At 48.6% G+C, this 17614-nt stretch overlaps 1 protein-coding gene across 1 annotated transcript in view; it reads right to left on the bottom strand.

Moving 5' to 3' along the window:
• Positions 1-407: 407 nt before the first annotated feature.
• NAT8L (N-acetyltransferase 8 like) overlaps positions 408-17614 on the bottom strand; it is a 29062-nt gene continuing 11855 nt past the window's right edge. The window contains exon 3 of the mRNA XM_058024320.1: positions 408-3952. Coding sequence (XP_057880303.1) covers positions 3585-3952 — 368 coding nt within the window. The 3' untranslated portion in view covers positions 408-3584. The remainder of the gene's footprint in view (positions 3953-17614) is intronic.

The raw sequence follows: 17614 nt of genomic DNA on the forward strand, positions 1-17614 counted from the left end.
CCCCCCTGCACTGCAGAGTAAGAGCAGTGTGGGAAATGCCTTCACATGTCTAAATCATCCCCCACCTAAATCTGAACTGATCTTACTCAACCACCACATTTACCAACCTTGGGCTCAAACCCAAGACACGCTCCACTCTTCCACACACTCCTGCCAATGTTGTCCTTGGAAAGAGAAACCCCCAAACTGACTCAGGAAAATCCCCTCCCATCTCACACTGATGTGGGTCTCTGTTGGAATCAAGACTCAAGGACTGGCAGGAGGTCCAGATCACCACCTCATCTGCTTGGGACCAATCCCACAACCACCTTGTGCTGCTCCTCACCCACCCAGCCCTGAGCTGGGATGGGGAGAGTCAGGAGAAGATGCTCAGGGCCTGAGAAAGGGCTGTGCTGATCTTTTCTAAGAAAAGATGAAAGACGCAGAGCGGAGGGATGGATCTGCCAAAGGCAGCTCAACCTCCTGTGTCACCCTGTGAGCTGCACTGTGGTCTGCCCAACACTTCCCTGGCAGCAGGTGAGCCTGGCTGGGCAGAACCCAGCACCCCTGACCCCAGAGCTGTGCCTGAGCTATGGCACTTAGGGAAACTTCCCATGAATGCAGACAGAACAACAGCATCATGTGGTGCTTTTAAGGCCAACCTTGGCAGCACCCCTGTCCCACTGCTTTCCACCAGGGATGCAGCTCTGGCAGCCTGCGCCATCTTCCAAGGAGAGCAAATCCCAGCCTATTTGGCAGCCAGCCCTTTCCTTCAGAAACAAGCTGTCCTGGCTGGAGAGCTGGGAGCAACCAGCTGGACTTCTTCCAAAAAGCCTGGTCACAAAGCAACTGGCAGAAGCATTAAGGGAATAAATTTTCTTGGCAGCTACCGGCCAAGTGGCAACAACTCAATCCTTATCAGTGCATTTCCGTGTGCTGGGGAGGAATGCAGACAGCACCCCCAAAGCCACACCTTCCCAAAGCACCTCTTCCCCAGGAAACTCAACAGGTATTACAATCAGATACTGTAATATCATCAGGTAAAATTTACACGTTTTAGAAGAAAATACTGGTAAACCTGATGGTACTTCTGTGTCTGTGGGATCTGGTGGGATTTATTCCAGGTTTGGATTTTCTGACAGGATGTGGAGTTTTATTTCAAAGGCACAGGTATCAAATAAAACCAGCAACATTAGTTTAATTAAATAGCCTAATAAAAAAAGTTAATGCTCAATTTAGACTTTACATATTCCTCCCTTATTAAGAGACTAGTTTATGCTTTTTGTTTTTTTTACCCCTCTGGAAAGGTTTTAGTGCAGTGATTATATAGCAACAGAAAAATAAACTAAAAAAGGCACAAACTTTTGTGTTTTTTCTTTCAACTTTTGCTAACACTTCATATTTGTCTGCTTTACTTCGGTTAATAAATCACTGAATGCAGCAAGAAACTATTCTGCCGATTTCTGTACACTATACAAGAACCCCTACCAACAGTACATTATTTCAGCTTCAGGAGAAATGTACAGCATAGAAAGACTTTTAAAAATATAGTGCCCCATAGAGAAATTTTGTTAATTAAACTCATGGTCTCTTGCTACAGTGTCCTTCACCATCCTCACGACCCCCTTATTGCTGGAACACACGCTGGGACTCTGCCCCTCCACTCCTCACAGGATGGACCCAGCCCCAGCCAAGCAATGAGAGGGCAGCTGGGGTTGTGCCAAACGGCTCCTCCATCCCCAGCACCAGCGCCTGGCCCATGGCCCTGGCAGGGATGGGCTGAGCCCCCTGCTCTCCATCAGCGCCACCAGCCACATCTCAGTGCAGGGAGAGCCTCTGGCTGGAGAGGAAAGGGCAGCTCCTGGTAGGAGTGGGACAGAGAGCACCCCATGTCCAAGGTCTGTGCTGTCTGTCCCCCCATGTGCCCCAGGGCTCCTGTCCTCTCCCTACACCCCAAGGCTCCCTCCTTCTGCAGCTCTCCTGCTGACTCTTCCATTGTATTCAGAAGCGTGGTTAACACATGCTCTACCCCTTCACCAACTTCATCACGGTGAGGTGGGGGGTTCCCCCCTCACCACACACATAATACTTCATAAAATTACAATTGTTTTACTCAGTAAATAAAGGGGTTTTCCCTTTCAATGTATTAGCAGAGCCAAACCCCTCTACCCACCCAAAATTAAGTGCAGCCAGAAATGGTTTTCTGTAATACCTCTGATACCACGCTTTAAAAATTAAAACCTACCAGTCTTCTTTTTCCCCAAGATGTAATTCATGCAAAGTTGCTATTTGTTTAAATAAGTTATAAAAGTTGATATCTCAGGCTAGAAGAAGCTGTAGTCTTGGTTATTCTTTAGTTGGCAGGCACTGTACATACATACCGGGTACAGATACATGCCGAATCTGCTTTGCATTGCTTTTTGCATTGTACAATTCACAAATCTGACATCATTAAAGCAGTTAATTACCTTTGATGGAAGGCTGCAGTGAGGCCATCTACATTTATCAAACAAGCAGCTGGTTAAGATAATAAGTACGCTCCCCCCCACCCTGGTGCTCCCCAAAATGCTATTATCTGTCACACGTTGCTTCTCTGAAGTGGTGAGATTTGGTGCGCACATTAATGTGCAAATGTGTTGCCATAGGAACTGCAGCCTCCATTACGCCTCAACGACACCATTCAGCAAAAGCCAAAACTAAAAATAACAACAACAACAAAAAAAAACCGCTTAAAAATAAGATGAAAACAAACAAAACCAAAACCCCAAAAGGCAGCAAAGAGAAAGTCCAACGCACATGCGGAGTCTGGCCCAGGACTGCAGGTTACGCGTGGCTACGGAACAGCGCAGGAGATGCTTAGGTTTGATCTTAACTTCACACTATGGTACAATGGGGCTCAGTTCAGCCGGTCCGAGTCTGTGCTGGCTTAGGAAGGAGGGGGAGCTGGAGCGGAGTCGTGGTTACGGATGCACCCGGGGTCTCTCAGACATTTGGCAGAATGAGGCACATCCAAAAAAAGTGCAACACCAGTGCCGTGGTGGCAGTGCGATGTGTTTGAGTGCGTGCGCTTCCCTCTTCATGCATTGTAGCAAGCGGGTTGGGGCGGAGGGGCAGGGTGCACCCCCCACCTTTTCTCTATTAACCAGTAGGTTACGGTAAGAGGAATGCATATTCTACTTACTGGTGCGTGAAATACTGAAAACTGCATTCAAGTAATATTTCTGCACTATTATGAATGCATCACTATGTTATCTTACACCTGGAAAAGGAGAGGACTATGTACACCAGAGCAGTTGTACTATTTTGCAGTAAGTTTCTGTGCTTTACAGAGGTACCTGGGAAGGAGAGGCCGCTGCTCCGCCCCGCTGGGTTGCAGGACTCCCAACACCACCACCTACAGCATGCGAGGAAGGGGCGCTGCTCGGCCGGCCCATCGAGCTGAACGGAGCAAACCAAAACGTGACGTGAGGGTACAAAAACTCTAACCCAAAATTGGCAAATCAATGGTGATGAGAAATAGAAGGATAATTTATTATTTTTGAAGGGGGAGGAAGGGGGGAAAAAAATACTTTTTTGTTTTGTTTTGGTTGGTGGGGTTTTTTTTTTTATTCTTCCCGCAGCTGCAGGCGGTAGCGGTGGTAGCGGACCTGGAAAAACATTCTCTCCAGTAAGGAGCGCGTCATCCCTGGCAGGGCATAATGTTCGACAACACCCACGTGCTTGAAGCCCAAGGACTCGTAGAGCTTGTGGGCTGCCATCTTCACAGCCGTGGTTCCCAGCACGACAGAGGAGTAGTTGTTGAGCATGGCGAACTCCAGCACCTTGCGGCCCAGGGCCTTGGCGATGCCTTTGCCGCGGTAGTTGGAATCCACGGACATGCGCCGCAGCTCCACCGTGTTGTCCTCCTCGTTGCCCCGCGCTGCCACGATCCCCACCACGTTGCCGTCCAGGACGGCAACCCAGAAGCAGGAGCCTGTGGGAGATAAAGCAGCACATGGAGTCACCCCCAACGGACAAGTGGCCATTGTCAAACACACCTCTGGGAGCAGGGCCTGGGGTCTAAAATCACGTCACATCTGGGGACTAATGACCTCCATAAGAAAGGAACAAACACTCTTCCCTGACAACGTGAAGGAAATGTTGTTTTCCCAAGGAAAATGCACAGGGGCTACAACCTCCTGTCAGGGAGCAGTAGAAAATGAGAAGGTCTCCCATGATCCTCCTTTTCTCCAGCCTGAACAGCCCCAGCTCCCTCAGATGCTCCTCACAGAACTTGCGCTCTAGACCCTTCACCAGCCTTGTTGCCCTTCTCTGGATGTGCTCCAACATCTCAGCATCACTGAGGGGCCCAGAACTGGACACAGTACTCCAGGTGTGGCCTGACCAGTTGCTTAATAACTCAAGAAAGCCACTTTTCAATACAGCAGCCAATCATGGGCACTGAGAGGTCTCTTGCCCAGATGAAAAGCACTGACTTTCAGTGCTCTGGAGCAATATGTTTTCATCCAGAGGAAGAAGACCCCATGACAGGAGAAACCCCCGGTGCAGGCAATGGGCTTCTTCCCAGCTGCTAAGCAGAAGAGAACCTGACTTGGGCAGCAGCTCCATCTTCTGCACCAACCCTTCCGACTGCTCCAACCCAAATGCATGGCACACCTCTGTAAGACCTGAGTTATGCAGCCCAGGGGGGCAAGGGACCACCCCTCCTGAAAAACCAGGGGAAACATGAGTAAGACAACTCAGTACACTTTCTCACTGGAGGAGAGCAAAGCATGGGGTGGTCGGAGGCGCATTTGCAGCTGCAGTAGGAAAAGTGCACCTAGTGACTCCATGAAGCCATCCAAATGAGATGCCCCAGGTGTTCCCCTCTTCCCTGTGGCACAGTCCAGCTTCCAAGGAAAAGCTGGCTACAAACAAGGGGCAGGGAACCAGCCCAGGTTCACCTCAGCATACTGGGCTCATCCTCACATTCAGAGGAATGTGCAGCTCCAGCAACACTCACTCTTGTTCCCACTGTGGGCAAGTCATCATGTTGCTGCTATCTAGGTCAACAGCTAATTTTTAAAACACCAGGGCCCATCTTGACCCATTTATCACGAGCAGTGGAGATGTCTCTGCTCCGCTGCCGCACTGACAGCGCGACTTGTTCCCCAGCGCTCGCTCGGATCTCAGAACGTGATTTATTCAGACACGACCCCAGACGAACACCTACAAGCACTGAAATCAAGCAGCCATCCTCCCTCTGCATACAAATTGCAGGGTGGAGAGCTCACTGCTGGTCTTAAAGTGCTCATCACGTGGTGGCTGAGCCCAATTCACTCCCCAGCCCATCCATCACACCTCTGGCCACACGGCGAGCACACCAAACATAAGGGTCACAGTGATTCTCACCCTACATGCATGGCTACCACTCCTGTAGTGTAATTCCAAAAAGGAGGTTCAGGAATTTCCCCACACTTGGGGAGCTGGGGCTCCATTCCTGGGGCAGCCCCCAAAAATGCCCTGAAGCAGCCATCAACTGGTGTCCACCGGGCTGCAGCTGGTGGCACAGTTGTCACATCCCCCTCATCTAGCCCCATCCACAGCAACTCCTCCTGGAGCTGCTTCTTCAGCAAGTCTGCCTTATTTCCCCTCAAACCAGAGAAACAACCTGGGTTCCTCTCAACCCAAGATTACACAATTGCTTCCACGACTGCTTCCCACTTTTATTCCTTATTTTCTCCTCTCAGCAAGCACCTCTTCTCTGTGCCCACCAAACCTGAGAGGCTGCTAAAGCTCACTCAGCAACACTTCCCACATTTGTAAAATGGCACGTTTCTGGTACTTTGAGGCATTCTGAATATTTAAAACCCAAATTTGGACACACCCGCTACCACAGAGCCGCCAAACCTTTCACATTCCCAGCCCTCTGACCACCCCGTCCATACTCCCACCCCTGTCCATCCCAGCAGGGACTGGACCTGGTTACAAGCAGCATGACAGCAAATCTGCACTCCTTGTTAGTTTTTACTTACAATTTTAAAGCTTAATTATAATGATTTTGAGTTCAACACGAAAAGAAATAGTATCTGGCAAATGTCCCAGTGTGTTTTGTGCACACAACACTTATAATTAGCCACAGACAGGACACATCTGCTCAAACAATGAGAGTTGTATTCAGCTCTCCTTTACACAAGCGCCATCAGTCCCCAAGACTTCTACCCTGCTGTCCTCCTTGTGTCTATGTCTGCTCCAAGGATCACCAGCAGCCAGTTCCTTCAGGCTACTGAAGACACCTCAAGCTCCCAAAGGTGGGAACAAGCCCAGGAACAGCTTTCCCCCATGGGGCTGTCAAATCCCTCCTCCAAGCAGCTGCATTCCATTGGGATGGGGACTTGCCCCTGAAAGCTGTCCTGGGATCACCACAGGCTGCCAACCCTAGGCTGAGACTTCCTCTCCTCTGGGAAAACTCTCCAGTTCCACAGGAAGAAGGTCCTCAGACTGATTTTTACCCAGGCTCAACTAGATGACCTCTAAAGGTCCTTTCCAGCCCAAACCATCCTATCCTATGATTCTATGTTTTCCACAATGCCAGCCAGCTGCAGCTCCTCACCATACCCACTCTTCCAGCAGCACTTAACCCTGGAGCATGGTGGAAGCTGCCTGGAAAAAGCACCTGGCACTACCACACCCCAGGGCTGGGAGAGGGTCTCCTCCTGACCTTCTCTGGGCTGACGATATTGACTCAGAGCACAGCTTGTTTTTGCACTTTTTCATACCTAGGATGAACAAAACTAACTTCATCTCAGCTGTCAGTAATGAGCAACAGCCTTGTTTGCAGGGCTATTATTAGCAGGAGCTGACGTTTTACTCTCTCACATGCTATCTGAAAATAATCACTGCTGCAAAGATAAACACAGACCCTGACAGCTACAACTCTCCCTGCCCTTCCAGATACTCATCTCACGGCAGCATCTCTACCTTTGCCTTCATCCTCATTTGCCTCCACCTTCTGCCAACCCATCACTGTGGTCACCCAAAGCCCTTCCTGCTCACTCCAGGATCTGTTCTTCGTGGACATCTTCCATTTAACCACAGCTGCCCTGGGAACACCGCTCTGAAGCACTGGAGGCACTTTCCAGAGGCCCCATCTGCTCCCAGCCAAACACCAAGCACTCCCTCCTGACTCCTTCTGGGCTGCCAAAAGCAAAAGTGAGGAGAAGCAGACACAGAAAACCCACTACCACCCTCCCCTTCCTCAGCTTGCTGCCTCACCACACAATGTTGACATCAGGAGCTCATATCACAGACTAAAGATGCAATAAAGAAAGATTTGGTTTTTTTTACCATGAGGGTGGTGAGGCACTGGCACAGGCTGCCCAGAGAAGCTGTGGCTGCCCCATCCCTGGCAGTGCTCAAGGCCAGGTTAGATGGGGCTCTGAGCAACCTGGTCTGATGGAAGATGTCCCTGCCCATGGCAGAGGGGTTGAAACGAGATGGTCCTGAAAGGTCTCTTCCAACCCAAACCATTCCATTAAAAAACCACCTTGTGATGCACACACCTATGAAAAAAGGCACTAAATGGCTATGATGTGCCTGCCAAGGAATACAATTCCAGCTTGCTCATGCTTCACAGCAAGGTCAGACATGGTTGCTCAGCTGATGGCATCCAGAGCCTGAAAGCACACAAGATGGCACTGTCTTTCTGCTCTAAATTTAAGGATGGTTCCCTTAAATTTAGAGGAAGACCAAAGAGGGTATTCTTCTAATCCATCTACCCAACTCCCACAGCACAGGGCTGCCTTCAGAGTCCTGCTGACACACCACCCCAAGGGTGTGACACCAAGGATGTCCCCAGAGGAGCGGCACCATGCTGGCCACGTATCCTCCCCTCCTGCCCAGGCTGCCATGGAATCCTCTGGCGGTGCCTGCAGCCTCCTCTCCCAGCCTCCCCCACTGCCACGAGCTGCACAGCTCTCCCCCACGCAGCCGACGAGGATGGATGGTGGGTGAAAATAAATTCATTTATTTTTGCTGCAAATTCTTCTACACCTTCTGATGAATAAAAGGCCGGTGGGTGGATGGGTGGAAAGACTGGAGCCAAAAGCAATAGCAGAGTAGTGCTAGAAGGGAGAGGGGACAGGGACAGCAGCCTTCCTCACCAGCATGAGTCCCGCATGACTGACTATTGCAGGATCCAACAGCTTTCTCAAGCCTCAGCAGCCCCAGAATCGTGTTGCTCTGAAAAGGCAAAGCTCTGTCTTCCACATGCTTTTCAAACACATTGCTTTCTAGAAAATTCTAGTATTCCCACAAGAGCAAGCAAACCTTTGCTGCCCCAACACTTGTGTGCTCCCTAGTGCCAGCACCTGCACACTGAGGGGTGAGGGCTGAGGCAGGTAAAACCTATCCCTGTTTTCCTTAGGGCTGGGGAGAGGACACAGCAGATCCTGGGGCCACCACTGGCTGTTGGTGCTAATTTTGCATGGATGCATCCCTGTGGGAAGGAGTTTTCCTTGGAAGCTCAGCACAGGCAAGCATGGAAATCTTGCCCAGAGGCATGCCAGTCTTCTCTCCTTTTCTTCAGGGGTGGCACTGCTATCTGTGCAGCCAAGCTCTCATTAATTCTTAGAGGCTTATGCATGGAACATAATTTCTAGACAGACATGCAACTTCTCAAGAAAATATCCCTTCAAGCAGAGACTGTGACTTTCAATTCTGCTTTGGCATGTCACAACAACACAAATGTGAGCAATTTCCCTGCTGGCTGAAAGCTGTCACAGGTGATGTCCCTGGAGCAAAGGGACTGGCAGTTTCCATCACCACTGCTGGGAACCCACCAGGACAGCACCAGCTCCTCTGCATCATTACAGCAGAGGCAGGAAAGCATCCTGCACAGGGCAAACCCCTCTCCTACATTTTCCTCCAGGCTGTTATGAAGGGGCAAAGGGAAGGAAAAAAATCCAAATACCAAAAAGCTCAAAATAATTTCTGCACTTCCCATAGGACAGGGTCTGCAATTGCCTGTGTTCCATGCTCTTAATATACCTACACAAAGGCTTGCCAAAAGTGACAGGCTTGCTCATCCCAGAGATCCAAAAGCTCCCTGACTCCTCCCTGTGACCCCTGGCTGCAGCACAGCCTGGTGTGACACCACCACACAGAAACACCTGCACAGAGGAGGCACAACATGCTGTCACATCATGGAGCTTCGAGTGCTTGCCCTTGCAGTCACTCGTGCAGCCTGCTGTGCCACCTTTTGGTGTGACTGTGGCCAGAGCAGCAGCTCTTTGTGCTAAGCAGGGGTGGCCCAAGCAGGGCAGTACAGAGGGAATCAGGACCCAGTGCAGAGCTGTTTTTACCTATTCACCAATAACCTGCTAAAAAGCCCCAAAGTTCGTGTCTGGGCTCTCCTCCTGCCAGCACTATTCACATGCATCACTCTAACAGACAAGCTGGACATGGCAGCAAGTGGACAGAGTCCCTAGCCCAAAGCTGGCTGTGCTGTGGCTGTGTATTGCTGATGTTGCTTAAATTCCTGCCCTTTTATCCTGTCTGGGTCTTGAAGAAGGAGAAGAGGAATCACCCAGCACTCGAGGCAACACTCCCTCCTCCTTGCCCTTCATCCTTGGTGAAACACAGGGCAGAGCAGCCAAGTCACATCAGCATCAGGGGAGAAAGGAGGCTCTTCTGGGGACAGCCTGGCTGCTGGGATGTGAATGCTGCTGGCAGGAGGGCACAGACAGGGCACATCAGCTGCCACCCAGCCAGACACAGGCAGCCTGGGTGCAGGGACCAACCAAGGACAGGCAGCAGCTGTCCCTGTCACTGACTACAACTGCTCAGCTAGCCAGGATGGGGAGGGATTTCTCCCTGTGTTTATGAGGCATGCCATTATCCTATTATCCCTCGTTCCCTCCATCTTTCCCAAGTGTTGAGTTTCTCTCCTTTCCAGTTTCCCTTGGCTTCAGGCAGGGCTGCATGACAGCTCCCACAAGTTCTGCTAGTAACTCTACACTTGACTTCAGTTAAAAGGCTTTCCTAGAAGGGTCCTACAAAATAATGGCATTTTAGTGTAGTTTATGGCTATGAAAACTGAGATACAAGAGATCCTGACTTCAACACTCCTGACATCCATAAGCATCCCTCTGCAACAGACAAGGCCCAGGTGTGGGGGAACAAAATATGTCAGGGACACAGGAATTATCCATGCATGAAATAAGAAATGCTGTGGGACACCTTCCTCCCCATAAATAAGCCACATAATCTACCACTGCAGGACACATTGCCCTGTTATAAATAATTCCTGGCTGGAAGAGCACAGGGCAGTGCATCTATATGCCAAGGGTGGGTGACATCCCTTGATTCATGGAGCATCTGGGCAGCAGGCAATGAGATCACCTACAAAGCATGAAAAGAGATGGATGGTTTGGTTCTGAGCAACCACTTCATCTGCTTCTCCATCGACCTCCTTTTCCATCCTTGCTAGGTTTCACCTGTGTTGTTAGCAAGGGCTGAAGGTACTTGCCACAACCACAAGGCTCAGCCAAAGCCTCCGGAGTTGCAAGCAGCAGGGAATCAGTGGGATGACAGTGACATCCAGCATTCAGTCTGCAACACAGCCACAGGGCAGATCCATGGACATTTGCTACCAGAAACACTGTGACCCCAATCCAGCACAGCAGTGGGTCTCAAACTGCCCCGGGAGACAGGAGTGCAGAGTTGGCCTCTGAGCTGATAAACCTGAGCATGGAATGAGAGGCAGGGTGATGGGGTCTGGACTGCAGGAACTGCTGCCCTAAGCACCAGTGCAAGCCACAACCATATCTGCATTCAGAGTGGTATGTGCTGTCCCATGCCAGGGCTGACAAGCCTGGAGCAGCAGCACATCTGCAAAGGTGATGGCCCCACTGCAGCTCTACCTGCACCTGGGGGAGGAAAGGGTGGTGGCGTTGCAATTTAGAGTAACAGTATGAAAACTTTCATGGAGCTGGTGCAGCCCCAAAAGCACCCAGCTACTCCAACACAGGCATTCCATTTTGGGGTGCCAAGCCCCCAGAAAACCCCTAAGATGCTGATGGCTAGCTACATTTTACTTTCACACTCATTTTGACAGGAAAAAAGAAAAACATATTCTGCAGCAAAGGGACTTCAGGAAGTGGCCAGGTTTGGTCCTAAATAGCATCTCCTGGGGAGATAACCCAGCAGGCATTTCTAATCTTCTTAAAACCTTTGCTTTAAACCTCACCCTGTTCCTGTGAAGCACCTTTCCAACAGCTCCAGCCCACGCACCTCACTCCCAGCAAGGCTTTGGAGCGCCCAGCCCGGATCAATGGGAGCTGTCAGTGGCCCTGCCCCATGTCAGCACTTCACTGGTTGAGTCTACAAACATGCTGAAGTCCCCTGGGGCCCAGAGTGTCACCACGTGTGACAGCACCCGAGGGGGTGCTCAGCAAAGCCCTGGGAAGTGCTGGGCACTGGCAGGAGCAGGCTTTTGATGAGACAGCCAGAAACCCGGGCGATGCCGCAGATGGGATAAAGACAGCCCTTCCAGCACATTTCAGAGGCTGCTATATTAAGAAGTGTAACAGCAGGACTTTAAAAAATCTTCTATCAGGCTCTTTTTGCTGGCCATGCTGCACCTTGAAAAGCAAAGACTGTAACAAAGCCAGTGTATAACAACTGTTCAAGCAAAAGCTGCAGACGCAGTTGTGGGGGATTAGGAGCAGCCTGGTTATCTGGACAGATGTAGCCTGGGCCCATCACTCTGCTCTCTGCTGCTGAAAAGGATGACACAACACAGAGAAAGCAAAGACAAAACCACAGATGCAGCAACCAGGGTCTACCTGCTGGTGGGTCACCAGGGGGAAAGCACAGATTGAGGAACGAGGCAGCATCTGTGCTTTTGGCATGTGAGCAATTGTTATCGATCAGCAAGGAATTAAACAGCTTAAAGGAGCAGATAGAGACTGGGATGTGTGATTTTGGCTGGGCATTGTCCTCCAGGCTGGCTGGGTGATGAGTCCCAGTGCAATGGAGCTGGCTCAGCAGAACAGTCTGGTCTGCACAAACGGACAAAACCAGAAAAATGTATTTAAACTTTTCAGGGTAGATGCTCCTTATGCATGAAAAATACACACTAAGCTAACTGCAGAGTCAGGCCTTAAGTAAACCTATGTCCCAGAAGTTAAAACTGTTTTTTAGTTAGAAGTTTTAAGGACAAAAGAAACCAAGCTCTTCTGCCTGCTTTGCTAGCCCCGGTTGTGCCAGCTCCGAAAGACTGATGTGACAATTAGCTCCTTGTTAGTGAAATTAGTTTACAAGATCAAATGTGCTGCTGGTTGTGTTTTGAGCCAGCTCCTTAAAAGGACATTGTTAAGGCTTGGTCTCCATCTCCTACATCAATCTTTCACTACATGGCTTTATTGCTTTCAAAAGGTACTGAATTTGCCTTGCAGCAATTTTCACTCCCAAACATTGAACAAACTGGGAAATCTACAATTATTGGATGTTCTAGAATTCATTACTTGGTGGCTGACTTTTACTTTATATGCTTTACTGTTAAAAGGGACTGAGCAATAACTATTGAATGGCTTTCTTTAGCTTAGCACTTGGCCAAGCCATAAATCAAACAGGGAAAATGGGCAGAATCAATCTGATTTGTACCATCCATCACTACTCTTCTGGTCTAAATTTAGCCAAGACTCCCTTTATTCAACAGAGTGCCTGTATCTACATAGGTACTGCACCAAATGCTTCACAGCAAAGGGAGAAACGAAGGTTCATTTACTTAAGGTTAAACAATAAACACAATTCTGAGCTATACAAAGACTTCCAGGTGGTTTTATGCTGCTTTGAGGCCAACAACCTTTGAGATGAGTCACTTTTCAAGAGAGCCCCTCTTCTGCCAAAGACCACAGCTAAAGCCTACAGAGCTCACTGCAAACAACTGCTTTCAGTCAGGAGAAACTTAGGTAAGATGAATTGCAGCCAAGATGTAAGTTCAACCTTAGGATATGGCAGAATGATGAATCAGGACAGAATAACTCATCTGTGCATGCAAATTCTTTAAATCAGAGTCAAAAACAAGGCTGAGAGGTGCCTCCCCTAAAAGGTAAAAAAGGGAGCAGCTAAGAATATTTCCATACTTAAAAAGTAGCAGAAAAAAACCAAACCAAAAAAAAAAAAAAAACCCCATCCAGGAAAAGAAACCACAACAGACCAAGTCAAATAATGGGTATATATTCATTCATATATATATATATATATATATATATATATATATACAAACACAGGATATATTCAACCAAAACAAGCTGCACAGCATGTTTCAGTGCTTCTGAGCATGATGTTAGCCCCTTGCCACATTCTTGCTGCCCTCAGAGTCTCTAAATGAGGACTTCCCTACCCCAGCAGCTGAGGAGTGGCAATGACAAGGCAATATTTGTGGTGCAGAAACACTGACCAGAAAAGTCTCAGATCCCAGGGTAGTCCCTCTGCTTTCCTTCCCAGGACAAACTGATCTGACAGACAGGGACTTGCACTTCAAACCCTGCACAGCCAAGAGAAGCAACCAGGACATCCTAACACCCACAATAAATATGGCTCTGCTGTACTCAGAGCCTTTCCTTCTGCCCATGGCAGTGGTTCCACAAGAATCCCTGACACAATGAATCAAACCTCCCTGACCTCCAGCTTTTCATAACCTATAGGAGTGAAACAGCAACCACAAGGAGTTATATTCTCTCTGAAACCACAGTGAAGAATTCATTACTCAATATTGAGGAAGACATCAGGAAAAAATAAGAGGTTTAGGGTGCAGATTTGGTAAAAAACTACAGGCTGAAGTCAGGTGGTAGATGGTTTGATCTCATTAAGTCTATTGCAAGCAATAAATATTTCCTATTTTTAGTGTAACATGGTGCTGCACACACAATCTTTCCAGGGCACAGGCAACCAGCAAGGACATCAGTTATCAGCTGGGACAAACCCACCCTGTCACCAGCTGCCACACCCAGGTGAGCCCCTAAAATCCATTACAATGGATTGGGAGGAGATCAAGACGTGAGGAGTGAGCTCATCACCTCCGTCCTGCCCAGCTGCTCACCCAGGGCTCTCACTTGGGCATTTCTCACTGGACCAACCCTCTCTGACCTGCATGAGCCCCCAAACACCTGGGCAAACCTATTCCCCTAACCTCTGGGGAAGGGGTATGTGACTAAACAGGGAAACTGGGAAAGATAATCAAACTGGTCAGGAGAACCAGGCTTGGACACCCAACCCCAGGCTTTCAGCATGCTCCCATCAAGGCAGCATGCTCTCTCTGCAGAGGTGCTCATCCTATCATGGAAAGTGATGGGGAAAAAGCAATTTCTGTCTGCAGCATGCCAAGAAACAAGTCCTTTCCCTTGGAATGGGGTCTGATGTACTTCTGACATCCAAGGCTAGAGGCAGTAACAGGACTAATCCTACAGTTTGTAGCAAATCCAACTCCTGACCCATATAAATAAATGAATAAATAACTACTAAACCTCTCTGGAAGTAAACATTCTGAGTATTCTTGATGTGCTTTTAGCAGCATCACACTTCTAACACTGGAGGACTTCCTAGAGCAATGACCCTCTCCCTGCAGCACACCAATCAGCCCATCCCATTTGGGATGAGCAGGGAAGGAGGCCCTTTCCCCACCACACCCTAAGGTGTTCCCTAGTCCTGCTGGGGCTGGATCTGACCCACTCAGAGCTGCAGGCACCTCCTGGTATCTGCACCTTCCCACATCTTCAACCCAACCCCCACCAGGTGGGTGGTGTCTTCCATGACCAGGCAGAGCCAGCAGACAGGGCTGGTACCACTGCTTTCTACTCTCACTGTGTTTGCAAAGCCTGGTTTGGGGAGATGCTGAGCCCTCCTGAGATGGTGTCAGAGGGTACTCAGCCCTTCTGAGGCAACTGGGAAAGCCAGGGGCACTACTGCAATGAGAGCTGTCCTTGAAAATAAACACAGCAGGAGAAGGCAACCCACCATCCTTCAGGTACCCCCTCCCCATGGGCACCCCACCCCAGCTCCCACTGTAAATTAACACCTTTCTGGCCTGCAGCCCTCTTGCTTCCCCAGCCTCACTGTGAATATGTAACCCCTGGGGCTGCAATATTTACCCCTAACTCAGCCAAACAAGCCCTGGGGTGAGGCTGCTCCAGTGTATTGTGTGTACACACACTCACCTGTGCATGCCAAGGCAAAGGGCTCCCACTCCCACTCTGCTGCTGGAGCCTCTCACACAAGCAGGGCAAACACTGCCTCAGGACTTCACCTCCTTCTGCCACAGGTCACAGAATTCTACCATGATTTGGGTTGGAAGGGACCTTAAAAATCATTTGGCTCCAATCCCCTGCCATAGGAAGGAATGTCTTTCAATAGAGCAGAGCCCAGAAAAACCTCCCAGGCAGCTGGAGCCTTCATCACCACACACTGCTTCAACCCTTAACTCTCAGCAAACCAATGGCCAGAGCTCTGCCATGGTGCAGAAAAAGCACACACCTGGATGGCCACTCTTGTGAAAGCCAAGTTTTCTACATGCCTCTCCCAGCACATCAAAGCCAATGTGCTTTGGGTATAGCTCTACTGAGGTCCACTAGTCCAGACTCAAACCAGCACATCTATTTAACGTGGCAGCACAAGAAAATTCCACACCCATAAATACACAAACATCTGTCAGGCTGGGCACAGACAATGGATGTGTTGTGGATAATGCATTAACAGAAAATGAAAATTACATGTGTAACTCTCTACATTTCTAAAACTAAATAAGAAAAAAAACCCCTAACCTTTGCCACACATTCAGGCCAAAAAAGTCCCTACAGAAGCCTAATGCATATCTCCTGTGATAAGCACCTATCAGCTTGTTACACCTCACATTCTGTGAACCCCAGCCTCAATACCAGCCACAAGAGCTGGGGATTTGAAAAACATCTGTGAAGTGAATTACTGGAGTGAGTAGGTAACAGGCCATGTCTCACTCCATCAGGAACACACGTGGCAAATGAAGGGCAGGCTGCTCAGGGCTAGGGAAAGCAGACACCTCCAGGCTGCTCAGGGCTAGTGAAAGCAGACACCTCCAGGCTGCTCAGGGCTAGTGAAAGCAGACACCTTCATGCCTGCCCCCTCAGACTGAGGCTCATTCACAAAGGACCTGTGGAAAGGGGATCAACTTACAAATACAAACTGAATACAAACTGCACTACAGCAACCTGAGCCAGAAGATATTAAAATCCACACGAGACTGGGTAGAACTGCAGTATTTTAAGGGTCTGTTGGATTGTCCCATCTACAAAGACAACACTAAACCTCCACACACAATGCCAGCATAGGGCAGGATGAATATATCCAAGGGCAGGTTCACAACTACAACTCCTTTTTCCAGTGCATCAGTATTCCCTAAAGCATCATAAATTCATCTTGCAGGCAGCTGACAGCACACACAGCAAACCCAAGGTTTACCACCATTTATGTCACAGGTCCCCTGTAACTATCAAAGAGGACTTGGACCTATACTGCCCCTAAGTGTATGCTAAACTCCCAGCAAGAGGCAAGGGATTTAAGCCCATGATTAAGCTAAAGCAAATGCTCCACTGAATCTTTAAGCCAAACTGTCCCAAGAGTTCAGTCTCAGTCAATGTGGGGGGTTATGTGACGATTTTTTTTTAGGATTTCACTGAAATCCTCTTTAGCTATTTGAGTTATCCATGAAAAATGTTCCCACTTCTTGAGAATCCTTGCAGATGCTTTGATGTTCCTCAGACTACTGATGGCTCAAAAAAAGCCCCATAAAACCCGATGATGGCTCATTCCCAGACAAGAATCACTGTCCAAGAGGCACAGCTTGATGTTATCCTCTGAACACTGACAGCTTCTGAAACCCCACCAGACAAAAATTTTCAGAGACATTAAGTGACTCTAATTGACTTTACAAGCAGCAAAAGCTTGAAAAGGTGTTTTACAAATACCCATTTTAGACAGTTTGGATTTTAAAAAACAACACAACCCTCTCATTAGCATCTCTATTGTACAGTAATTTTTCACTGCTTGCTTTCTCTCTTTTTTAAGAAATCCCACAATAATAATGTAATTCCACCAAGGAGGACTTCATCAGGATGTTCAGCAGCCAGGTTTCTGCTGTGCTTTCATTGCTCTGCCTCTCACTAACCATCATCTGAATTAGTACTTGGAAATGGCAGGTGCTCCAAACCAGGCTGTTTTCAAAAGCTTCTCTTTGCAGTTCTACTATTTAACATTATTTTAAATTGGAAGACTACAGATTTAGGTCTTCCCTGGATTCCCACTAGAAGTGTTACACAGTGTTTCTGATGCTGTTCTCTAGATCCAGGGAGGATGAACAGATTTGGCACCTCCAAAAAAAGAACAAAAAACCCTGGTCTCAGAAAATGAAGTCGTTTGTGTTTTTTTTTCTTGCACACCCTGAATGCAATAAGGATTTTATATATCTTGTTAAAATGGGAAGGATTAGGCTTGTAAGAAAAGTTATAGGGGAAAAGATCAATCGATACATCTAGAAGTGATGTGGGTCAGATGCTCTGAAGAAGGTGTAAGAAATGTTGCTGCTGGCAGCTCATTTGCCTTTAGGTAAAATGTTCTCCCC

Source organism: Melospiza georgiana, chromosome 5, assembly GCF_028018845.1.
Source record: "Melospiza georgiana isolate bMelGeo1 chromosome 5, bMelGeo1.pri, whole genome shotgun sequence".
NCBI classification, from domain to species: Eukaryota; Metazoa; Chordata; class Aves; order Passeriformes; family Passerellidae; genus Melospiza; species Melospiza georgiana.